Source organism: Tauraco erythrolophus, chromosome 4 (genome assembly GCF_009769465.1).
Source record: "Tauraco erythrolophus isolate bTauEry1 chromosome 4, bTauEry1.pri, whole genome shotgun sequence".
NCBI lineage: Eukaryota > Metazoa > Chordata > Aves > Musophagiformes > Musophagidae > Tauraco > Tauraco erythrolophus.
In genome coordinates, this window is record NC_141468.1 from 60,623,630 (window position 1) to 60,648,929 (window position 25,300).

Consider the following 25,300-nt stretch of genomic DNA (forward strand, 5'->3'; position numbering starts at 1 on the left):
CTGACAGTCCTCAGTGGATTGCACCCTGTGCCTCTGCCTTCAGTTTGGAAAGGGAAGAAGCAAATCTGTCAAGTTGTCCTGTCAGTCATCTTCCTGCCAAGTGGGAGGCAGAGGGAACCAATGCTTTCAAATTTCTTCTCGGGAGGGACCCAGCATTGGAGGGAAGCTGCCCAACGACTGCATCTTCCTGCTGTCAGTGACCATGTCAGGGCTCAGTTTTTGCTGGCAATCTTTTTCTTACGGGCAGAGACCAGATCATAGAAAGGATCCTGTGTGATGCTGGTCCTGGAAATAAGAGGAAATGGGAGCAAAAGTAAGAGATTCATTGCTGGAGAACAGCACAGACAACCTAACTGAATTGGCACAGACAGACCATTCACCAAAATTTAGAGAATTTAGCTGTGGCTAGAGATTCTCCAGAAGAGACATTGAAACTCTTTGAAGTCAAGAGGTACCACAGTTACTAGACTGCAGACATTTCTTTCCACCCCCTTTTTCAAGCTCTAGTAGCCAAACAAACTGTGTGACCATTTGTGACTGGGGCTGAATGAAGGCAAGCTCAGGCCTCCAGTTCTGGTCTCCTCACCGTATTGCCTCAATCCACGCATCACGTTCTGCTGGTGTGGCTGCTGAGATCTTGTAGGACTGATGCTTGCCTTCAACCACTTTCCCATCCCCATCTGTTTTGCAGGCTTTGATCTTCTGCCCTTTGCAGTTGGGATTGAAGAGCTCAAAGCAGTTCTGTCAGAAAGGGAATACAATGGAGCAGTAGACAAGGACAGAGTAGACCAAGGAAACTATGCTGCCTTCAGCCATGAGTGACAGGCTCAGAGCTTCCAAAGGGTAAGAGAGCAGTCTGTCTCTGAAACACAACAGAGCCTTTCCTTCCCTACCTCAAGAATCCCCCTACGAGTTAGATCTCCAGACCACTCCTCTTAGGTAAACATACCCCTCCTATGAAGGGCTGGATACTAAAACGGGCTTTATGGAGAGATGGAGCATCAACGGTTATCAGAAAACACCGTCTCGGATCTGTCACTCTGCTCCACTCATGAAAATCTCTTCCTATTTCAAGCAGATGCAACATCCTCTCTTCTGCCTGCCACCACACAGACAGAAAACACTTCTCCCAGGGCCATGCCACATCAAAGAACGGGTAACCATAGAAAATGGTTTCCTAACACCACAGCACTGCCTGATCTACATATGCTAAAACTCGTTATGGAGAGTCCTGGGGAGGCAAACTGAACCCACATCTCCTGGTGCAAAAGGAGTAGCGAGTCAGCTATGTGCACTCATCTCTTTCCCCCTACACATACACACACACACATACACTGCAGTCAGCTGAAGGATAGGTCTCCATTCACACCAGATCTTCCCTGGTAAAATACAGTCATGTTTAAATACCATCATGTTTAGATGGGGGGACAAGGCAGTTTGGAATGGCACCTTCCCTCTGAGAAGCATGGTGAGAACTGGGTACGCTCTTCCCTCTGACCACCTGAGAGCCTGTGTTGGCAGAGTACCAAGCAACAGAGACTTACTGTTTTTTTGGGATCATCCACCTTCCGGACAGATAGGTTCTCCAGGGGGATAATGCCCAGAGGCTCTTTGTCCTGAAGGCAAGAAAACATGAATTAACACCTGACATGCTCCCCACATCTATGCCACTATTTACAGCCTTTCTGATTTCCCAAATGTGTGCTTTTGTGGGGATGACAAGGGCAGCGCGTGCCCGGGGAGACTGTCTCCATTTACACAATGGGAAGCTTATTCAAGACGAGATCACAGCAATAGCTGCAGCGTCCAGCCTCTCTCCTCCTCCAGATCAGAGGTGAGGAAATGGCACAGGAGAGGAGGGAGGTCTGAGCTCAGTCTGGGAGCACAGGGCTGAAGGGAAGAGTTGCCCCCTACCCTCTGCTCCTCCCTGGCCCCTCAGAGGCTCACAGCCACCCAGGACACAGCTTCCCAACAGGTACTTAAGCCGTTACCGTGGTATATTCAAAGTAGTACAGGCAGTTATCAGTCAGGATGAACCAGCGACGTTTCCAGGTTTTCACACGTCCTCCTAAACAAAGGCAAGGAGGTTCAAAAGCCATTAGTCAGACACTCTGACGTCCTTCCCGATCCAGCCCAAGCTCCGGACACACACACGCACACCCTCCCAGCTCTGCCTACAGCCAGCCCCGAGGAGGCCACCCGTTTTGCTCTGAGGGGGCTGGGAATGGGGAGGGAGGGGTGAGGGATGCGGTTTTGGGTCCCTGTTTGAGCAGTGAGAGGCTGGGAGGAGAGAGCAGGCGGCTGGTTTCAACAGCAGGTGTCAGCCTCGTCCCACCGCAGCAGCCGGGAGAGACCGACGGTGGGAATGATGGGGGTGGGCGGGGGGGGTCTTCGGGGAGATTTGTGGCGGGAGGCAAGCGGGCACAGAATTCAGAGGAGCTAGGGGAATCCTCCCCCTTACCTAGCTTCAGGAGCCAGCCCTCACGGTTAGGGTTGAAGAAAGTATGTGTGAGATCGTTCCCGTCGTCCTCTGGAATGGAGAACGGCTCGTTCTTGATGCTCTCAAACAGATTCTGTCCCAGAGCGTTGGTGAGGGAGAGAGAGACAGAGAAAGACAGATTTCTGACAAAGCTTGTACACAACCCTCCTAGGTCCATCTGTTTCATCAAGCTCTATTTCCACAGGGGCAGGTGGCTGAATGGGGAGGGGGGCAGGCAGTGAGCAGTGATGGGTACAAGAGCCCTCAGTCTAAACCTCACAAGGTCTCATGGGGGAATCACCAATTCTTTCGGCACTCTGCATCAAAAAATAAGACCCAATTTGGAAAGTCACAGACACGAAAACGTACACCCAGATCAAGGGAGGCTGCAGCGACCACAGCCACCATGTCACACAAGTCCTGCTGTGGGTACTACTAAAGCGCTGGGGGGCACATGACACTGCAGAGACTGCGGCTCCATTTAGGCCTTGGGTTTGTGGTGCCAAACACTGCTGAGAACTTGTATGTAGAGACCAACACACACATCTAGATGACCACAAGGAGGCACATTTTGTAGAATCAAGGCTTCTGCACAGAGTACACAAAGGGTGACATCTGTAACAGCAGAGTGACAAGAGGCGTGTTAGTAGCTTTCAAGGAATACAAAAATGTTGCTCACAGCATTGAATTCACCATCATTTATTACACAAGTCCCAAGCCAAGAGAAAAAGTAATGAAACTACAGGCTCCTGCAACTTCCCTCAACTTGCCTGAAAGAAATGACACTCTGGAGAAAAATCTAAAGCCTTTACCCTGAGGGGATGCTGCTCAGCAAACCCATGTGTGGGATGCAGGAAGCCTCTTCAACACAGACACACGTTAATCTCCCCAGATTGGTTGGGTGAAGCTAGACATAGGCAGGCTGCCCAGCTTCACCTTGCCTCATAGGGCAGGTCCCATGCCTGATGAGCCTTTGGGAAAATGGTAGCTCCAGCTTTGCTAATGGATGCATCCCCTGTCTCTGTCCCCCTACCCTGCATCTTCATCCTCTGGGATCAGAGACACCATGGACCTGCTGAGACCTTTACAGATACTGGAAGAGACCCTGACACTCATTTGGGGCTTGTCAATAACACTCACTCAAAGATATATCCTGGTGTAAGAGAGGTCAGGCACTGGTGTCCTGACTGAAGTGAATGCTGGAGCCAGCTGAGACATTTAGGTATGAACAAGGGAAAGGGATTCATCACCTGGACCACAGTGACATTGTCTTGCACATGCAGAGACATGTGAGAAACACAGTCCCCTATGGGGCTAGGACTCTCAAAGCTGGCCAAAAGAGTCAGGTGCCCAGCTAGCTCCCACAGAGGTGGGTGCTCCATTCACACAGCCTCATATCTATATGACACACAGACACCTGCAGTTCATGTCTTCCTCTCTCACACAGCTACAGTATCTGTTCCTCTCTCACACGGACACACTTACAAGCATAAACTTTCTTAAAACGATACAACTATTCTCTGAATGTCTCCAGCCTCATCTTTCTTGCTCAATGCCCTTACCAACAAGCATGTGTGCAGGCCCTCTCTCCAAAGCAGTTTCTAAATTTTCCAGCGTTGCTTGCCCTCTTTCCTTGCACAGCCAGCCCTTTCCCTTGTACAGCAGAAGGTCAGCAAGCCTGTATTATGCTGAGACCTGTGAACCTTTGCTTCTCAGTGGACCCCAAGCCAGAGAGAAAAGAGGGACTGATGAGAAAATGGGAGATCTTACCTTTAAGAGCTCTTCTGGCAGGTCCCCTCCATTGTCAATGCCTCTGTTGATAGACACAAACCTTTCAAAGGGGGGTTTGTCTTTCACATTGGGGTTGTGCAGGCTGGTGTTAAGCATGATGATAGAGAAGGAGAGTATATAACAGGTATCTGGCAATGAGAAAGAAAACCTGGATGGGTGGCACTTGTCTTAGAGGGCAGACCAATCCACATCCTAACAGGTGGCTTGGCTTCCAGTCACTGGAGAACCACCTCATCCCTTCCACTGTAGGAGAAAAAGGGAGATGTTGTGTCTGCTAGGAGTCAGAGGGACAGACAGGGCTAGAGGAGAGTTGATCTCCTATGATGGGAGTGATTCCTTCCCTTCAGGGTAATGGGACCAGTTAGTTAGATCTGGTTTGATAATGGCTTCGCCAGCAGGAAAGTTTCTACAGAGCCATATCTGTCGGTGCTATCCTTGTCACAATGAGGTATTCCTCATGTGGGGCTGAGAGCACTTCTCAAGTCTATTGCCCATGGTGATGGACTGGAGCACAGTGGCAAAAGGAGGACTGAAGAACCTCAGTCTATTGAAAAGCTTCACAGGAAGCAGGCTGCCTCCTTCAGCTTAAGGGGAAACATCCACACTTCCAAGTGGTGCCCTCTGTGCTTTGTGAACGGAAAAGGAGGGCTCCTCTTTCTAGCAAGAAAGTGGAGGTCAGCTTTATAGGCCTTCTTCTTCTCCCCATAACTACCTGTAGACTGGAACACTCCTGGGTTACACTTGCAGTACCAGTTGGCAAAGGCTTCCATCATCCGGTCAATCTTCTGTGCTTCCCCAGGCAGCCGGAAGCTCCATAGAAACTGCCTATCAGAATCAGCATGCCAGAAAGCTAGTCAGATTGGGTGTAAGGGACATTTATCCCTTCCCTTAACCCAAGAGATACCATGAAAATAAAAGAAGTCATCCCATCACACTGAGGAGACAGCACAGTGCATGAAGCAGGTCTCCTCCTCTCTCTAGAAATCGCCTGGACTCATCAGCCTCAAATATACTAAAAGGAGGACGTAGAACTAAGGATCCTAGAAATCACAGCTCCTCTTCCCTAACGAGTACCCTGCAAGGCAGCAAAGACCTCAAGAGAAAGAGTCCTGCCAGAAGGCTGACCTATAAGAAAACAAGATGCCCTAAGACAGAGTCACTTTGTCACTGATATAATGGGCAGTGTGGACAGACATACACCCTTAGCAAGTTTGCTGATGACACCAAGCTGTGCAATGTGGTCAACACACTGGAGGGAAGGGATGCCATCCAGAGGGACCTTGGCAGACTTGAGAGGTGGACCTGTGCAAATCTCATGAAGTTCAACAAGGCCAAGTGCAAGGTCCTGCATATGGATTGAGGCAATCTCAAGCACAAATACAGGCTGGGTGGAGAAGGGATTGAGAGCAGCCCTGAGGAGAAGGACTTGAGGGTGTTGGTTGATGAGAAGCTCAACATGAGCCGGCAATGTGCACTGGCAGCCCAGAAAGCCAATCACATCCTGGGCTGCATCCAAAGAAGCGTGGCCAGCAGGTTGAGGGTGGTGATTCTGCCCCTCTATTCTGCTCTTGTGAGACCCCACCTGGAATACTGCATTCAGCTCTCAGGCCCCCAATGCAAGAAGGACTTGGACTCATCAGAGTGGGTCCAGAGAAGGGCCATCAAGATGTTCAGAGGGCTGGAGCACCTCTCCTGTGAAGACAGGCTGGGAGAGTTGGGGCTGTTCAGTCTGGAGAAGAGAAGGCTCCAGGGAGTTCTCATAGCAATCTTCCAGTACCTAAAAGGGGTCTACAAGAAAGCTGGAGAGGGACTTTTTACAAGGCCATGTAGTGATAGGAGAAGGGGCAATGGCTTTAAACTGAAAGAGGGTAGATTTAGACATCTAAGGAAGAAATTCTTCACTCTGAGGGTGACAAAGCACTGGAACAGGTTGCCCAGAGAAGTTGTAGATGTCTCATTCCTGAAAGTGCTCAAGGCCAGGTTGGATGAGGCTTTGCACAATCTGATCCAGTGGAAGATGTCCCTGCCCGTGGCAAGGGAGTTGGAACTAGGTGATCTTTAAGGTCTCTTCCAACCCAACCCATTCTATGATTCTATGATTCCTGGTGCAAAAAATAACTGGCCCCATCCTCCCAAGTGTTGAAGCCATGATGCTTCACCTTGCTTTCCCCATCTTCTCTGCATATGGCCAGTCCAGTCAAGGGGCCATGAAAGAGTTCCCCCAGGAAAAGGTGTTAACACCTCACAGAGCAACAGTCTTAGAGTCAACACACACAGCAGGGCATTGGAAAGCCTCATTTCAGCCCAGCAGGGCTTCACAGCCTTCCTGGGTGGTAAGACCCAGTGATTGAGCAGCCTCCTGCTCCATCTTCTGCATCCTGCATGCTCACTCACCTCAGTGCCTGCACCAGGTTGAGATTGGCAAACTGGTGACATGCCACAAAGGCTTGGAGGATCTGAATGTTTGTGGGGTCCCTGGGAGAGGAGAGAGGGAAAAGGTCAGAAGAGAGATTTGATTCTGCTCAGTTTGGATGCCCCTTGGTGTGATGACATGCACTTGGCTCCATCCCAGCCTCCACTTCCCGTCTGACCAGTAAGAAGCCAAGATGCATGCACTTGTCTGGGAAGACTGACCCCACAACAGGCAGGAGGACAGGTAGCCCATGCAGCCAGCCTTAGCCACACTCCAAAGGGTCCCTTCCCTGGGGTGCAATGCCCACACAGCCCACTGCAGTTTGAGGTATGTTCAGTCTTGGCACCTGACTGAAGTCTGCCAGGGTCATCTAAAATAATAGTTGAGAGGGATCAGGAAGGACAGGGCCTCCAAAGGGCCTCCTCATCCTCGCTGGGTTGCTCACCTCCCACCCAGGTAATCCCCGATGGCTGTCTTGTTCAGGCCTTCACCCTTGTGGAGGAATTTGGCGATCTCCTGCAGGTCTGAGGACAATACCTGTTGCTCAATCAGGTACTGGATCCCCTGGGGAAGAAGAAGCAAGATGGTGAAGTAATACAGCTCTGCTGACTGATAAGAAAGTAGGACCCCAACACTCTGATATCAGCCTTCCTTGGCTTTGAAGATGTTGCCTCCTCTGTTACTCCCCAGATCCTTCGTGGAAGACCACAGCTGTGTTCCTGCTCTTACTCCATCCCTCTTCATCTGCTATGGTGTATTAATCCCACTTCCATTTCATCCCTAGATTTGGATAAATGCTCCACTGGCATGGAAACTCAAGCAAACAAAAAAGGGCAATGTAGGTTAAAAGTCCAAAAGGCAGGTAAATTTAAGGCAAAGTCAAAATGGTTCATTTTAACATTGTCAATCAAAAGAGCTCAGTGTTCTTTTCCTAAATGTCTTTTTTTTTTTCTGAATTAAAGAAAATAATGTTTGTTTAAAAAAGGATATAATTAAAAAATGTACTCAGACAAAAATATGGGCTTGAGATAACTCAAAATTATATTTTTTCCTTAATTTTCTTCTATGCTTTTTAATGGAATGTAGAGGGACTGAGTTGGACTGTGCAAAAAGACAACACTCTATTTTAGAGGGAATTTCATGATTTTCAAAGTCACAGAAAGTTGAGGTTTTGTTCAGATTCTTAGCAGCATCTAAAACCACTGCAACTCTCCAGACCATGTTGCTATTCTCCTCACAAAATACAATAAAGGAATGAAAATTGTTTTAGATCCATCAAAATGTTCTACTTCAACAGAATCAATTCACTTCGCCTTGTAATATATGAGAAACTATTTCTAAAATGCCCCAAAGAAAAAGCAGTTTCAAAAGAAGAAATTGAAATGTTTGTGAGATTTTTCCACACTATTTTCCTTTCTTTTTCCCCAGACGGAATTTTGGAAAGATGAATTTAATTTTGCGAAGCATTACGGTGATGATGGGGCTCCATTTTCCAGAAGAAAATATTTATCCCAAAAGGTTTTGTTCAGCAGGATTCCTAGTGCTTACCTCCTCTAGCCTCAGGAACTTGCTCTGAGACCTTGGAGATAGGAACTTGTTTAAAGTATCAGCATTGCATGGTTGAAGTGTAACCTTAGCAAGGAGGGTCAAAGAAAGTTCCTTGCGTTGCAGCATGTCAGCCTATGTCATGTAGCAAAAGGGAATCATAGAATCATAGAATTTCTAGGTTGGAAAAGACCTTAGAGATCATCCAGTCCAACCATCCCTAATCCTCCATTAAACCATGTCCCTAAGCAGTACATCCACCCTTTTCTTAAACACATCCAGGGATGGGGACTCAACCACTTCCCTGGGCAGCCTATTCCAGTGGCTGACAACCCTTTCAGAGAAGAAATTCTTTCTAACATCCAACCTGAACCTCCCCTGACTAAGCTTATACCCATTTCCTCTTGTCCTGTCACCCATCACTAATGTAAAGAGCCCTTCCCCCACCTCCCCACCATCCCTTCTCAAGTACTTGTAGGCCATAATCAGGTCTCCCCTCAGCCTCCTCTTCTTCAGGCTAAACAGCCCCAACTCCCTCAGCCGCTCCTCATAAGCTTTATTTTCCAACCCCTTGACCAGTTTAGTCGCCCTTCTTTGGACTCGCTCCAGGAGCTCAATATCTCTCTTAAAGCGAGGGGCCCGAAACTGGACACAATATTCCAGGTGCGGCCTCACCAGTGCCGAGTACAGGGGCAGGATCACTTCCCTGTTCCTGCTGGTCACACTATTCTTGATACACGCCAGTATCCCATTGGCCTTCTTGGCCACCTGGGCACACTGCTGGCTCATATCAAGCCGGTAGTCAACCAACACCCCCAGGTCCTTCTCCACCAGGCAGCTCTCCAGCCACTCTTCCCTGAGCCTATAGCGATGCTTGGGGTTTTTATACCCCAAGTGAAGGACTCTGCACTTGGCCTTATTAAGGCTCATGCCATTGGCCTCAGCCCAACGATCCAGTCTGTTCAAATCCCTCTGAAGGGCCTCCCTACCTTCAAGCAGATCGACACAGCCTCCCAGCTTGGTGTCGTCCGCAAATTTACTGAGGGTACATTCAATCCCCTCATCCAGGTCATTGATAAAGATGTTAAACAGAACTGGACCCAGCACTGAGCCCTGGGGAACCCCACTGGTGACCGGCCTCCAGCCGGATTTAGCCCCATTTACCACCACTCTTTGGGCCTGGCCATCCAGCCAGTTTTTAACCCAAAGGAGGGTGTGCCTATCCAGGCCAGCAGTTACCAGTTTCGAAACCAGAACACTATGAGAGACTGTATCAAAGGCTTTTCTAAGGTCAAGGAAAACTACATCCACAGCCCTTCCCTCGTCAACCAGGCGGGTCACCCTATCATAGAAGGTGATCAGGTTTGATTGGCAAGACCTGCCTTTCATAAACCCATGTTGACTGGGCCTGATCACCCGGTTAACCTGTATGTGCTCATTAATAGCACTCAAGATAACCTGTTCCATGACTTTGCCCGTCACCGAGGTCAGACTGACAGGCCTGTAGTTCCCCAGATCCTCCTTTCACCCTTTTTTGTAAATGGGAGTAACATCCGCCAGCCTCCAGTCCAGCGGATCTTTCCCAGTGAGCCAAGACTGCCCAAAGATAATGGACAGGGGTTTGGCAATGACATCCGCCAGCTCTCTCAGGACCCTCAGGTGGATACCATCAGGCCCCATAGACTTGTGAGCATCCAGCTGGCGAAGCAGATCTTTGACCCATTCCTCTTGGATCACAGGAGCTTCGATCTGCTCTCCCTCCCTGCCCTCAGACACCATAGGCCAGCTCACCTGGGAACTACTAACCTTATTATTAAAGACTGAGGCAAAGAAGGCGTTAAGGACCTCAGCCTTGTCCTCATCACTAGTGACTAACGTACCCCCTGTGTCCAGTAGGGGCTGGAGGTGATCTTTAGCTCTCCTTTTGTTATTAATGTATTTATAGAAGGACTTTTTGTTGTCCTTTACGGAGCAGGCTAGTCTAAGTTCCAGTTGGGCTTTTGCCCCCCGATTATCTCCCTACATGCCCTAACTTCCTCCCTGTAATCCTCCCTGGACGCCTGCCCATTCTTCCAAAACTTAAAGACATCCCTTTTTCTTTTGAGGTGTTCCCAAATCTCCTTGGTCATCCAAGCTGGTTTTCTACCCTAGTGACTCAATTTCCGGCACACAGGAACAGCTTGCTCCTGTGCCTCCAGAATTTCCTTTTTGAGGAGTAACCAGCCCTCCTGCACCCCCTTACCCTTGAGAGCTGTCTCCCACTGTACTCTATCAACCAGACTTCTAAACAGTCCAAAGTCTGCTCTCCCAAAGTCCAGTTTGGCCATTTTAGTGCTCCCCCTCCTAACTTCCCCTAGAATAGAGAATTCTATTATCTCATGGTCACTAAAGCAATAAACAGAGATCTGCACATGCTTATTCTACAGTAAAACCCATATAGGCATGTAATATAACATTTCGTTCAGCATTGAGCAAACAAAGCTAAACTGTTTTGGTGTCAGCACTAGTTCGGGTATTTCTGCACAGCATGGCACAGTGCCATAGAGAGAGATGCCTCTTGGGGCCTCAAATCAAGGTCAGATGGAAAGACAAAATGAAACCTGCTCTCACACAGGCTGTAAATACTTATACCGCTGCTCCGAGAAAGCTCCCACTGGCAGCGAGATGTCCAGGGAACTGGCAAGCACTCCAGCTGTGGTGCAGACACACTGGAGAAAAGGCATCTGAGGCTCTCGGCAGAGTAGAGGAGGAGGCAGGAAAAGCTGCCATTCAGACCAGCAGCAACCCAAGATGCTAGCTGTGGTGGTTAGCTGAAGATGAGCAATCATTCAATCGCAGCTTGTGGTTTTCCTTACAGAGCTCAAAAAAATGGTCCACCAGTGAGGAGGAAGGAAGAAGAGACTGTCTTTCTGACATCTTCTCTACTTAATCATGATAATTTTAGAGCTTTCTGCAGAAGGCTGAAGGCTATGGAGTCTGGTCCCCATTGATTAGAGTTCCTGAAAGTGGAAAACCTGGATTCACTCCACAATCCAACCAGTACTACCAAAACAAAAACTACTTCCAAAATGACAGAGGCACCTTGTCCTCTTCTGTTCTAAATGAAACGAGGAACCTGACACACTCTCAAACACCTCCTCATAAGTGAAGTAAGCAAATCTTACCTTTGCAGGGTCCATGTTGAATTTCTTTCGGCCCAGGGACAGAAGTTTATCCCTCTGTGATAGTTTGCTGAAAACATGAAGAAGAAGGAAAGTCAAACTTAGAATAAAGGGCTATGTCTCAGTTCACTCACAAGGTAACTCAGATATCTTAAGGACAGATGTCTGACTATTCAGGAATAAAGAGAAATCTCAGAGGAGAGAAGGGTATTCCTGGTCTCATTCCCCTGTCCTTGTTGTGATCCAGCTCCCACCGGTGTTTTTGTTTTCTCAAGATCAAGAGAAAGACATTGTAAACAAAGGAATACCCATCTTGTCCCACTTGCCTGGTCTGCTCCCCAGGATTATTGTCTGCCTCTCGCCTCTCTGCATTTTGGAAGCACTCAATCTCTGCAAAAACTTCAGCAATCTCTTCCTTCAGCTTCTGCAAAAGAAATAGCAGGAGGATGAAGGCGACAGACGGAAAAACAGCAGACACATGCAGAGCACGTCTTACTTCTTCCCTCAGTCAAAGAAAAAGGATAGGTCATATGGTCACAACCACCAAGGATGTCTATGAAATGGGCACTGCTCCGGGCTGACCCTGCTGGATTCCAGCTGAAAACAATGGGAGAGAGGGGCAGAAGGATGTTCTCATGTCCGTTGTCAATCAAGGCTGGAAAATCAAGTTTAGCCAGTGTGGAGATCAGATAACTCACTCTAGTGCTGATTTCAGTTCCTCAAACAATGTCAGATGTGAGACTCCTTCCATCATGCCTATTTCCTTCTAGCTTTTACTTTGCATAGCCCTGCTACACATCCAGGAAAGGGGAAGTGGAACTAGTAACTGTGAGGTCAATATGAACCTGAAGTGGCCACATTGTGAAACACAGAGTTTTTAATGCACCTATCATTCAAATACCAGTGAGCAGATACCTGTCTTTAGGTGGAGAAAGAAGAGAGGAGGAATAAAAGAAGAGTAATCACAGCCCAATTTAAAAAAAAATCAAATGCAGAATTCAGTTTACTTTAGGCCCATGACAGAGTGTGGTCTTCTTGGTTGGATATTCCGCGTTACTAAGGAAATGAAGATGTCTATATGTCATTGTTTCCATCCTGCAGTTACGATCCCTCTCGGAGCCAGAGTGCATCACAGCTCTCTTCCAGGAATCACCCAAATTCTTCCTTAGGCAAAGCAGAGTAGGCAGGGGAAGAAGGGTTCTTTTATGATAGATCTTGCCTCAACAAGGGCCACGGTCTGCACCCAGACTGAGAAACCATGAAGTTTGTCAATATCCCATGATTTAACAGAGCATCTGTATTTCACTTTTGCTCTGACCTTCATTCTATTGTGCTTCATCAGCCTGCCAGAGCTGGGAGTGTTCATTACTAAGCTTTAGATATTGCACAAATGTAACAAAGCTGTGATCTTAGCTCTTGAATTTCAAATGTTTATCAGTTTGTTAAAGAAGAAAAGCAAATTCATAGAATCATAGAATCATAGAATGGTTAGGGCTGGAAGGGACCTTCAAAGGTCATCTAGTCCAACCCCCCTGCAAGGAACAGGGATATCTCCAACTAGATCAGGCTGCTCAGGGCCCTGTCCAACCTGGCCTTGAACGTCTCCAGGGATGGAGCATCCACCACCTCTCTGGGCAACCTGTTCCAGTGTTCTACCACTCTCATAGTAAAAAATTTTTTCCTAATATCCAACCTGAACCTACCTCCCTCTATTTTAAAACCATTACCCCTTGTCCTATCATAACTGGCCCTCCTGAACAGCCTCTCCCCATCTTTCCTGTAGGCCCCCTTGAGGTACTGGAAGACCGCTATAAGGTCACCCCGGAGCCTCCTCTTCTCCAGGCTGAACAGCCCCAACTCTTTCAGCCTGTCCTCATAGGAAAGGTGCTCCAGCCCTCTTATCATCTTCGTGGCCCTCCTCTGGACCCTCTCCAACTGGTCCATGTCCTTCTTATGTTGGGGGCTCCAGAACTGGACGCAGTACTCCAAGTGAGGTCTCACAAGGGCAGAGTAGAGGGGGAGGATCACCTCCCTCGACCTGCTGGCCACACTCCTCTTGATGCAGCCCAGGACGTGGTTGGCCTTCTGGGCCGCAAGAGCACATTGCCGGCTCATATTGAGCTTCTTGTCCACCAGTACTCCCAAGTCCTTCTCCTCAGGGCTGCTCTCGATCCAATCACCACCCAGTCTGTATTTATGCCTGGGATTGCCACGACCCAGATGTAGGACCTTGCATTTGGCCTGGTTAAACTTCATGAGGTTGGTACGGGCCCACCTCTCCAGCCTGTCAAGGTCCCTCTGGATGGCATCCCTCCCTTCCAGCGTGTCAACGGCACCACACAGCTTGGTGTCATCGGCGAACTTGCTGAGGGTGCACTCCATGCCACTGTCCACGTCACCGACAAAGATGTTGAAGAGGGTCGGGCCCAACACGGACCCCTGAGGGACGCCACTCGTGACCGGTCTCCACTTGGACATTGAGCCGTTGACCACTACTCTCTGAGTGCGGCCATTGAGCCAATTCCTTATCCACCGAGTGGTCCATCCATCAAACCCATGACTCTCTAATTTAGAGAGAAGAATGTCGTGCGGGACAGTGTCAAAAGCTTTGCACAAGTCCAGGTAGATGACATCCATTGGTCGACCCTTGTCCACCGATGCTGTCACCCCATCGTAAAAGGCCACCAAGTTGGTCAGGCACGATCTGCCTTTGGTGAAGCCATGTTGACTGTCACCCACCACCTCCTTGCTCTCCATGTGCCTTAGCATGGTTCCCAGGAGAATCTGCTCCATGACCTTGCCAGGCACAGAGGTGAGGCTGACCGGTCTGTAGTTGCCCGGGTCCTCCTTGTTCCCCTTTTTAAAAATGGGGGTTATGTTCCCTCTCTTCCAGTCATCGGGGACCTCGCCAGACCGCCACGACTTCTCGAATACAATAGCCAGTGGCTTGGCAACTTCATCCGCCAGTTCCTTCAGGACCCGCGGATGGATCTCATCAGGTCCCATGGACTTGTGCACCTTCAAGTTCCTCAGATGTTCCCGAACCTGGTCTTCAAGTACAGTGGGCGGTGGTTCATCCTCACAGTCCCTGCTAGTTCTTTCCACAGCTTGGGTGGTAAGACAAGAGGCTTTACCATTGAAGACTGAGGCAAAAAATTCATTAAGTACCTCAGCCTTCTCTATGTCCCGGGTAACCAGAGCACCAGTATCCTTCCGGAGGGGGCCTACATTCTCTTTGGACTTCCTTTTGTCCCCTACATACCTATAGAAGCATTTCTTGTTGCTTTTTATATCCCTTGCCAAATTCAATTCCTTCAGGGCTTTAGCCTTCCTCACTTGATCCCTGGTCACTCTTACAGCTTCTCTGTATTCCTCCCAGGCTATCTGTCTCCGCTTCCACCCTCTGTAGGCTAACCTCTTCATTTTCAGTTGGTCCAGGAGCTCCTTGCTCATCCACGCTGGCCTCCTGGTCTTTTTGCCCGACTTGTTCTTCGTCGGGATGCACCTCTGCTGAGCTTGGAGAAGGTGCTCCTTGAATGTAGACCAACTTTCCTGGGCCCCTTGTCCCTCCAGGGCCACCTCCCACGGCACTTTGCCCATCAGGTGCTTCAAGAGGCCGAAGTCCGCCTTCTTGAAGTCTAGGGTACAGAGCTTGCTGAATGGTTTCCTTGCTGCCCCATGGATCTTGAACTCCACTGTGTCGTGGTCACTGCAGCCAAGGCTGTCCTTAAGTTTCACCTCACCCACCAGTCCCTCCCTGTTGGTGAGCACAAGGTCGAGCATGGCACCCCGCCTTGTCGGCTCCTCTATCACCTGCAGGAGGAAGTTGTCATCCACGCATTCCAGGAACCTCCTGGACTGCCTGTGCCCTGCTGTATTGTCTCTCCAACAGATGTCAGGAAAAGAATGTCATTTCAACCATGGAAAAGAATGTGGAAGGTCCTACCATCACACCACTCTAAAGAGACAGGATCCTTCACAGAGAACTTGTTAGAAATCCACAAACCAAACAAAAATTTGAAAAACACAGGGTGATGCAGTAGGTAACTAGGACTGATATGTCATTAGCAGGTAGGGTAGCTGATGACTCCTGTGGCAGAGAGTACCACAGGTTGGAGGTACGCTGGTGGCAAATTTGCCAGGGCAGCCTGAAGGTTAGAACTCAAGCTGGATCATGCCAGAGCAAATGTCTCCTGTGCAGGAACACTTCTGCATATCCTGGACTGTTATGTGAAGACATTCCTTGGTGAAGATAGTTTTGAGAAGGCTGGGCAGACAGGAGAAACAGGATGGTCCTTACCTTAATGTCCTCCAAAAGCTCCTGTCTGTGCTGCCTGATCTTCTCTATTTCAGCCTCTTCAGCCTCACTCAAGTCAGATGACCCTGCAAGAACAAAGAGATGCCTGTGAGAGTAGTATCGGGGCCAACATATCACAGGCAAAGCTGCCTCAACCTCTCAGCACCTGTCCTATCCTAGGGTCATGCCACAGCAACTCTGATTTCTGTGCTCCAGCATATATGTTCTGTGCTGTTGCAGCCACTGCACCTCAGCTTTGCCCTGCAAATGGTTCTCAGTCCAGAGCAAACAGCACAGACCCATATACCCCTCCTAGCAGCCAGATGCTGTGGTGATAGCCTCTGGTTTAACCCTACAGCATCCCACCCCGCCTACTCAACTGATTTCTCTCACTTAGAGCACAATGAAGAGGTCTTACCAAATGCTCTTTAGTGGTTTTTATGTCAGTCATCTTTACATACAAGACCTTTACCTTGGCAAAGCTGTGATCTAAATACTTCATCTACCTCCAAACCTCCCATGAAGAGCCACTGGCTTCATGGATTGATTCTCTACAGCTAGAGCCAGAAATGGCTTAAGAGAGAGAATTGAGGTTTTTCAAATCCGAGGCAGGATCTGGGGCAATGAAAGCCTTGCTGAAGAAGGAGCATCTGTGGGAGGCTGTTGTTCTGTGGACTACAGACAATGCAGATACATGAGTAGGCTTCCTTGTAATGTACAGGAAGTCAAACAGATAACCAGCAGAGCCAAGGAGACCACAAAATGATTCATAAAAGACCTAGAAGAATTGAGGTGATGGTACTGCTGCTAAATATAACTCAGGTGAAGCACAGTCGCTTCAGTAAGGAGGCTGCAGCCCTAGAGAGGCAAGTAGATGGTAAGTCCCAGGAAAAAACCAGAGGATCTCACACAAGGAGATCATGGCACGTCACTGCAGAACTCGCAGTCAGGGTCCTTGGTGCACCTAAAAAATGCGAGCCAAAGCTTCCCCAGGAAGCCAAGTCAGGTCACTGGATGTCCTGCTCCAATGTTTCATGAACCAAAATCCCCTGGGCCTCCCGTCTTCCTGGAAAAAGGGGAAGTGGCACCAGCTGCCTTGGAAATTCTCTTAGTGTGGATCTCACATGCAAAATGACTGCTATAAATATGAGTGGGGAAAAAAGGGGAAGGAACCAGCCAAGATAGACAAAAGGAAAAGGGGACAAGGGAAGTCATCTCAGAACCTATATGCTTCTTTCCTGTCATGGCAACACAGCTCAGAGAGACCTGCCTTCTCCAACCCTAATCTTTCTCCCATCCTCAAGGCTGGTTGAGTTTCCATGCGCTAAGTCTGTCTTATTACTTTTCTCAGGGCTGCAGCCTCTGCCCATCACTCCTCCCGCTGTTTTCAAGCATTGCATTCCCCGAGGAGAGGCTGCTGAGCCCCTGGGAGGAAAGCACTGGGCAAGGAGCCATCACGAAGCCAGGGCTGGGAAGCACCCGCGTCCTCTCCCAGCTCTGCAAGCAGATGAAGATCCAAAAGAAGCTGACTGAAGCTGGTCAATAGGGGAGGAAAACTTATGGCACCCAGAAGTTCGCAACAGCTGAACCTGTCTGCGAGGGGAAAACAAGCAAGTAAGCAAACAAACAAAAAGAAACAACAACAACAAAAACCCACACAGTGGCTTTGCTGCTTGTTAGGCGGGTTGCTGACTTCCCCTCGAATGTCAGCCTTGCACCTGCCAGCCGTGCCTGGCTCTGGTAGCTTATGTTATGTCTCCTGCCATTCAGACATCCACAGGAGATGAGGACAGCTTCTCAGTCTCCTCAGCTTTATCTCCCTCACCCCTATGCGGTCTGGTAATTGTGGAATCACTGGGGTGATTCCTTGACAAATTATCACTAGGACCCCTTTGTCCTGTATTTCTTTCCACAAAAGCACAGTAGCAGGACATATCTGAGGAACCTCCCCTGCCTCCACCACTGTCAGCAAAGTCTGTGGTGTGGTTGGTTGCTCTGCTTCAGTTCTGTGTCTGAAGCAGCCTACGGCAGTTTAAAGGATCTCAAAGAGACGTGAGGGTCCCAAAGGACACCATCTCACCCACGCGATCCCTACTGAGACTGTAAATAACTCAGTCCTCCTTCCTCCTGAACATCTGAAAACCCCAACTCTCAAGTGATTTATCTGTCCAGTTCGTCAGAATGAGAAAAACGTGGGAAGGGCTGTGTGTGGGGAGAGTGGGGGAGAAAAAGCATACGAGTCATGGAGAAGGGGAGGGAATCAAGGAATAAAAAACCAGGAAAGGGTGAAACAGTAAGGAAAAAAATGGGTGGATAAAACTTACAAAGCAATTTAGATTGAGCTGCAGAGAGGGTCCTTCTAACGTTTCCTGAGTTTCCTAAAGAGCTTAAGTCTCTGTAATTGCCTTGGAAAATAATTCCAAAGTCAGGGCCTATATGTTACTCTGCTTCCCTAACAGAAGGCCAAATGCTCTGCTCAATGCTATTTTGAGGCCATTTGTTGATGTTATTACACACGTTGGGGTCTACAGTTAGGGGAAGTGAACACGAAAGGCGTGTTTGGGGAACTGTCCACAGAAAGGCACAGAAGGAAGCAAAGGCAGCTGGGCAAGCAGCAGATGAGATAATGACAGCTGGCTGCTTTGCCTTTCCTTCCTTCTCCACGTTGAGAACCATCTGAATCGACAGGAGAGGGACACTCCGAGTGAAGCACTGCCTGGCTCACTCCAGGTGTTTGCAATGGCAGAAGGAATTCATCCCTGCACTGGGGGACTGAGGAACGATTTCAGCCTCGTCAGTCCTTGGTACCACCAAGTTCTGCTTCCCTCTAGGGCTAAGTAAGGACACAGATGAACCATAGCCCTGGTCAGGGTTCTCTGCACAGGGGGAAATTTCACTCTGATGAAGAACACCCCACAAAACACCCACAGGTTTCAGGGGGATACTGTCAGCCAAATGAACTCTGAAGTCTTCCAGTTCAGACACACAACATAAAAAAACGGCTAACATTCTCTCCAAAGAGGACATGAAGATACTGCTTGGAATTTATTTTCAGAGAGCAAATGTTGAAAGGAAAGCACATCGGCATCACATTTGTGGGGCTTACACCTGCTCTTGAGGTTGTTTCCCCACCCTCAGGACAGACCCAGATAGAAAGACCTGCCAGTTCTTCATGAATTGCCCGAGCTTGTATTTTAGTGCTGTCACTCAAAACAGAACACAGACTTCAATTCCAGTTGTGGTGACTTACACTCTCAGCCTCCCCATCTGGAAGGCAGGTCTGAGTTAACCAAAAGTATGGTTGCTCATGTCGTCAGCAGAGAACTGTGTTTGCTGATCTTATTTGCCATTGCAAAGGGCTGTGCAGGGGCGTCCAGGTGCCAGGTGAGGCCTTCAATCCCAAGTAAAAGTATATGAATAGGAAGATAGCTTTGGGAGCACAGAGATAAGTGAGAAGTGACTACCTGGGAGAGCTGGAAGGATGGACTGCAGAAACAGTAGAAGAAGGTTATGAAGACTGCATCTGTAGCACTGTTACACACCATCCATGTAGCGTAGCAGCAGAGGTTCAGCTGGCCCATTTGGAAGGCAATGTATGGCTCTGAGAGTGGCACCTCCACCCACGGCAACACACACACAGAGCAGCCTGATGGGCACCTTCTGCCTGGGTGAGGCTGTCTGGTGGAAAAATTTCACCTGAAATTCCTTTTCTTTTTTGATATTATGCTGTGTCATCTCCAGCACAGACTGTCACCTACCCAGCTGCTACTGGGCAGTTAACAGGAAGCCTTCGAGCTCCTCAATTCCCTCCAGTTCAATCTATCTCCCTCCTGCAGCCACTCCACAGTTCTCTTCCAGCTTGTGTCAAGAGAAATTCAATGTGGAATTCACACAGGTTTAATTTGGACATTCCAGCTGTGTGTGAAGAAGAATTTATGTTGTCTCCCAGTCCCCTTATCCCACAGGACAACGTACAGCAGTCAGGATAGCTCCCAGCCACTTTTGCCTATGTCTCTTACCCCACACATCCTATCACATGATAGCATGGTACAAGCCTGCCTTCCCACGTTTCACACACTCAGCTCAAGGATTTGGCATGCTGACTCTGTGGCCTCACCCAGACAGTCAGCGGTGGGCCCTGAGGGAAGGTGGAAGAGGACATCCACTGCAGGGAGAGCAGCCTCCCCATAGACATAGGTCTCAGCTGCATGCTGCTGGGGCAGACAGGTACCTAACAGGACCATTGCGTCTCCAGGGAGGAGCGACTCTAGGAAAAGGTGTATGTGCACCTTTGGCCTTCAGGAAAATTATGCTACAACTGCAAAACTTGAAACACATCCAGGGTTCTAAAGCTCACCAGAAACCTGCATCTAGGGGCACCCTTGGCTCCCAAGGTAGACCAGCATCAAACAAGCAAACTTTCCCACCCAGCTGTAACATGACAGGTTGAGACTGAGCAAAGACATTGGGTCAGAACCAACATATCTCTTCAGACATTGCCTGTCTCCGGGCTCTGCCTCTAGCCAGAGCTGAGCAAACCCATATTGTCCCTGAGCAGGATCTCATTGTGCTACTGCAGCGTTTAACTTTTAAGACCTAATTCAGTCAGTAACACATAACTTGAGTGAATGACTGTGTCAGATCATCAGTTCTGAGAGCTTCAGTCTCTGTGGAAAGCACATCCCAAAATAAGTAGCAAAACATGAGGTACCCCACTTCTCCTGCCCAGCTTGTCCTGCAGAAGCTTTATTCACAGTTGCTTTCAGGTGGTGAGGGCTGGGTGGTCTGAAAAGACCCACGTTCACCAACATGCATAGCCAGATGCCGTCTAGAGCTCAGCTCCTGTAGGCCCCACCAGTTTCCCCGACAAGCAAGGCTGGTATACTATCCACCTAGGAGCTAAAAAGTGCAGAACAGTTGTTGAAACTGGGCACTGCTTTTTCTCTTCACTATGTGCTCTACATCCTACATGCAAAAGCCTGCGAGGACAGGGAGTCAGATGCAGCAGGGGCATTGCAAGATCATCTCTTTTCTTCCTGGCCCTTGTTCAGCCTGTTCCTCTTCAGCTCTCCCTCTCTGCTGCCTTTGCTCAGACACACATTCAGAGTTTCCTTGGCCGGAGGCTAGAAATGTTCTGTCTGGCAGTATGCCTTTCCCTGCTGAATTCCAACCGCTTTATCCACCTCCTGCCAAAGTAGGAAATAAAACTTGAGATCTCTCTCGCTTCCTCAGATGTGGTTTATCACCCCTCACCCACATCTGCCTTTTGAAATTATTTCAGGACCAGGCAGGACCACCTGCAGGTGGCTTGGTGTTGGTAGAACCCTAACACAGTCATTTACCTTTAACATGGACATACGCAAGAGAGATCTCAGTACCAAAAGCCTTGAAACCATGTTGTATTGAGATACCCAGCTGCATGGGAGGCTCCACAAAGGCAAACCAGATCCTGGGTGCTGTAGGGAAACACCACCGAGGAGCTTGCAAGCCATGCCAGAGCTGCACAAAGAGAAGAAAAATCTTATAGGTGCTCACCCCAAGTATCACATATACCCTTGATACCCCTGAGTCTGTTCCCAGCTCAGCTCAGGATCACCAGAAATAAACACTCTCAGCACAAAGGCCATTCAAATCAGTGGGAAAATTTCTCCCAATGTGAGAGGAGTTTGGTTACGAGAAAGCAAGTAAAAAGAAAACCATGTCTAATAATACTTAAGGCTGACAAGCAATTGACTGCACCTCCAGCGATCATCCGCCATAACGTTCCTCCAGCCACCAGCCGCAGCATCCACTTTAAGTGCTGGGATTTCATGGTGTGCTCTGCCCCGTCAAACCGAGCGCACAGGAAACCAAGCAAAAGACAGCCAAGGCTTACCAGCAGGACAAAAGTCCATCCTGAAGAGTGCAATGTCTTTTCAAACAAAGCGTTGTTCCTCCTTGCCTTCTGCCTGCTCAGATGCTTCACAGAACTGAAACAACCTGGAGTCAGGGACCAAGACCGTAGCAGCATTGGGGGGGCGGGTTGCCCTGTGACTCCGCCCTTCCTCTCCTCATCCCTCTGACCACATCTCATGAGCTTGCGTAGATGAAGGAAACTGCATGTGCATACCGCTATGAGCTAACAGGAGCTCCTCGGCTACTTCTGATATGCAAATCCACAAACGCATTTCCATCCCAGAGGCTTTTGGGGGAATCTCTGAGCACATGTCTGTGCTCAAGGGGGCTGAAACGAGCAGTGAGAGACTGATAGTACCTCAGGCTTTTTTGTCTGAGATACACCCAGGAGAGGGGGGGAAAAAAGGAAGTTCTTGATTCAGAGAACCCGTCTGATTTGGGAATTGCTTTAATTTTAAAGGAAAGATTCTTCCTGTGTTAATTCTGCAGCAGGTCAGGGGGGAATGAACAATCCAAAATGAGAGGGTAGTTAATTGAGGTGAGATTTTTTCTTCTTTTCCCTCCCCAACTGCCCACTAAGTGACTTGTACTCTAAGTACTCCTTCTTTCCCCATGAACAAACTGTTTTTTCTTGGGAAACCTCCTAATTGCGAGGAGGAAAAAAGTCCTCTCTCAAGGTTTAGCTATATTGCTGCCAGTGGGAGACCTGGCATTAGCAGGTCAGATTTGAAGTAACTGGTGCTGCTCTGTTCATTTGCAAGGCAGAGAGGTGCTCTTTTTCCTCCATCTCCTCCACACAGACCCAGAAGGCTGTACACTTCCCCTTGAGTTAGTTGTATTTGGTTGCCATGTGATTTATGTGTAGATCTCTGATGTAGGCAATGTGGGGAAAAAAAGAAGCAAGCAGGAGAGCACCGTGTCAGAGCCAGAAGAGCTGGTGACTGTGAGTAAATAGGTCAAGGTACAATTTGAACCAGGTGTGATACCTAAACAGGGCCCTTGCCTCCTCTAGCAGGACTGAAGCTGTAGAGGGATGGCTCCTCTCCATGCATGAACACTTACCTCTGAAGCACTCTGCATTCTTAGCTCCCCACCTGTTGCTGTACTCACAGCAGGCTTGAGCAGGACAGCAGAACTGATCCTGACTTCTACCTACCATCTTCCCTTGAGACAGCAAGGTAGAGTTTGCAAGAGCATTGTGTGTGTAGAAAAATAAGAAAAGACCCTCTGACTTCTTATGCAGTCGGAGCTGGCATCTGTGTATACTTGCCAACATTTAGAACAGGGTTCTGTGAGACCGAAGGTCCTTGAATCACTAGGAAAGGAAGAGCTACTACCTTCCCACATTCCCATTAGCTGAGTCTGATCTGGGATCCTCTGGAGAGAATAATTGGCCCTTCAAAACACTTGATGCAAAAGGCAGGATCTGCCTGAACACTCTGGCTAAGGTCCATTGCCCTAGGGCCATTCAACCTCACAGAGAAAGACATGGATTGCCCTCCCTTCCTCTGAGCCTCTTGCATTTGCTCTTATCTGTGGTTATTCTATAGGTTCAGTGCTGTTATTGGAGAGGACAAGTGCTCTAACGGACCTCCAGTGAAGAGCTGAGAGATATCCCAACCTTAAAGATGTCAAGGGGCGTCAAAAATCCAGAATGGATCCACACAGGTAGCTGTAGGCAGGGTCACAAATAACATGATCTTTAGGAAGAGTCAGAGGCAAATATTCACCACTCACTTTCCATGGTCAGGGTCAATATTTTCAAAGAAGAAACTAAAAGCTTATTTGGGAGGGGTAAAAGGAAGGAGAAAAAAATGAGACTTACTAATGCAATCTGATTTCAAACCATCACCCGTCTGCCTTGCCCTTCATTACCTCCAAAGTCCGTTCTTAAAGCTTATCAGAGGCCTGCCTTGGGGTCACAAATTGCCAATAGCCTACCCCTTGTAAACTTGGTTTCTATCTTGAGATTCTGGGCCACATCAGAGGAGAATTCATCGCCCCACAGTGTGGCCCAGTGTCCCAGTTCCTGCACTGGGGCTGGGTTCAGCCTATCACCTCTAGTACTTCCATCATTGTTTTCCATCAAAAGAAAATTGTTTCAGCAATACTGCAGCTGACATCAAGCAGACATGTCGACCTAAAGCACTTGTTTGAAAGACCTGGTCTTGCCTCCCTCAAGGGCAGACGACATACATAAGCAGCTTGATCAGAGCTGATCTTATACATGTATCTGTGGGCAGGTCAAACCACAAGCACCCTGCAGACACCAAAATGAATGCCTCTGTGCGCTGCAGAAGCACGCTCAGCCACTCCAACAGAGAGCAATGCAAAACCTGTACCTGTGTCTCTAATCCATACTTGCATTGTCTCTTAACTCCTTGATGTTTCCTTCTTTCCACAGCTTTTCTTGCCTGCCTTTTGGAATCCCTGACTGCTCTATCTTGGGACCTTATCTACTAATTCATTTCAATGATGACCTCCACTACTTACATCCTCCTGGTTCTAGTAGCCTTGCTTTTAACAGTGTTTGTCCTTGATGCTCTTTAAATGCTTTCAATTATTTCAGTCAAAGGAGTCTGAATGGGAAACGCATTGTTAAAAACCTGAGTAAGTCTATCCCACGTAAAAATGAAACACCTGTGGGATGTTTTTTTCATGAGAGTACACAAGAAGTGAGACGGGATCATATGACTAAACTAAGCCTGGAGCATCTCTCATTTTTTCCAAAGTGCAGGATATGTATGCCTGCCTCTCCAGATCCTTATTCCTGCTCATTCACATGTTGCACAAACTAGTTTTTGTTCCAGGCTCGCCCTGGAGCAAAGCAACCAGTTCCTCTCTTGAGGAAATCTGGACCTAGACGAAAGGTCAGTTGTCTTGAGCATCTGAGACAGACAATACAGATTTCTAGTGAACTCAGGTGGATACCAACACTGTCCCAGCCAGCAATGCATCTGGAAATGCCCTTAAGGTAAGTGATATGTGTTCTGTGGTCATGGCACAAAAATGCCATGAAAGGACTACAACACAACCCTCTCATTATTTCAAGTGAAAAAAGGCAGAGGGAAAACAAAGGAAAAAGCAAAGAGAGAACAAGGAAGGAAGGAAAGAAGGAAGGAAGGAAGGAGGAAAGGAGAGGAATAAAGCAGGAAAGCTAGCAATCACAAAAGCAAGCAAGAAAAAGCAAACAAGCAAGAACAAACATATAAAAATTAATCATGACCCAAGGCCATAGAAACATGGAATGGATCCTAGGGCGGATGAGATTTAGATGCTATACAGTGCAGTCACAGCTAGCCTATAGCCAGTGGCTCAGAGCACGTGAGTTCTCCCACTGGTGTTGTCAACAAGACCCTAGATACATCCTAGGTCAAATACAGACTAAGCAAGGAGAATTTGACATGCAGCAAAAATCAACTTATGCTGAAAGATACCCACATTCAGAGGACTGACTCACATATTGGGCACTGGTTTTGGCATCTTCCTCCTTCTAGAGAAACCTGTGGCCTACGCATTAAAAAACCACTATGATGAAAGCAGCAAGATCTTGGAAAAGAGCAACCCAGATTAGATGAAGGGCATATCTCATCAAGGAATGCGCTCCTTGGAAAAGCAGGAGACTGGAGGAAGAACATTTTCCAGGTGATGGAGATTATTTCAACAAGGCAAAGGGTAGAGATGGGAAAGGCCACTCCCTGCTCCTAGACATGCCTGAC

General features: G+C 48.3%; 1 protein-coding gene across 1 annotated transcript; it reads right to left on the bottom strand.

The window, feature by feature from the left end:
* Positions 1 to 212: 212 nt before the first annotated feature.
* On the bottom strand, positions 213 to 21,580 carry CYTH4 (cytohesin 4). Its single transcript, XM_086610230.1, has 13 exons — positions 21,562 to 21,580; positions 15,690 to 15,772; positions 11,716 to 11,813; positions 11,393 to 11,459; positions 7,129 to 7,247; positions 6,665 to 6,745; positions 4,983 to 5,095; positions 4,250 to 4,398; positions 2,462 to 2,573; positions 1,992 to 2,068; positions 1,545 to 1,616; positions 587 to 741; positions 213 to 285 (listed from the first exon to the last, which is right to left on the bottom strand). Exons 1-13 carry the CDS (start codon positions 21,578 to 21,580, stop codon positions 213 to 215), a joined length of 1,218 nt encoding a protein of 405 aa, XP_086466356.1.
* Positions 21,581 to 25,300: the final 3,720 nt, after the last annotated feature.

What these genes read in the sequence shown, in the direction of transcription:
- CYTH4 (XM_086610230.1), bottom strand. An exon ending in AGCTTTTGGAGGACATTAAG is followed by an intron (nt 11,814 to 15,689) that starts GTAAGGACCATC and finishes TTTCTTTTGCAG; the next exon opens with AAGCTGAAGGAAGAGATTGC. An exon ending in AATCCTGGGGAGCAGACCAG is followed by an intron (nt 11,460 to 11,715) that starts GCAAGTGGGACA and finishes TCATGTTTTCAG; the next exon opens with CAAACTATCACAGAGGGATA.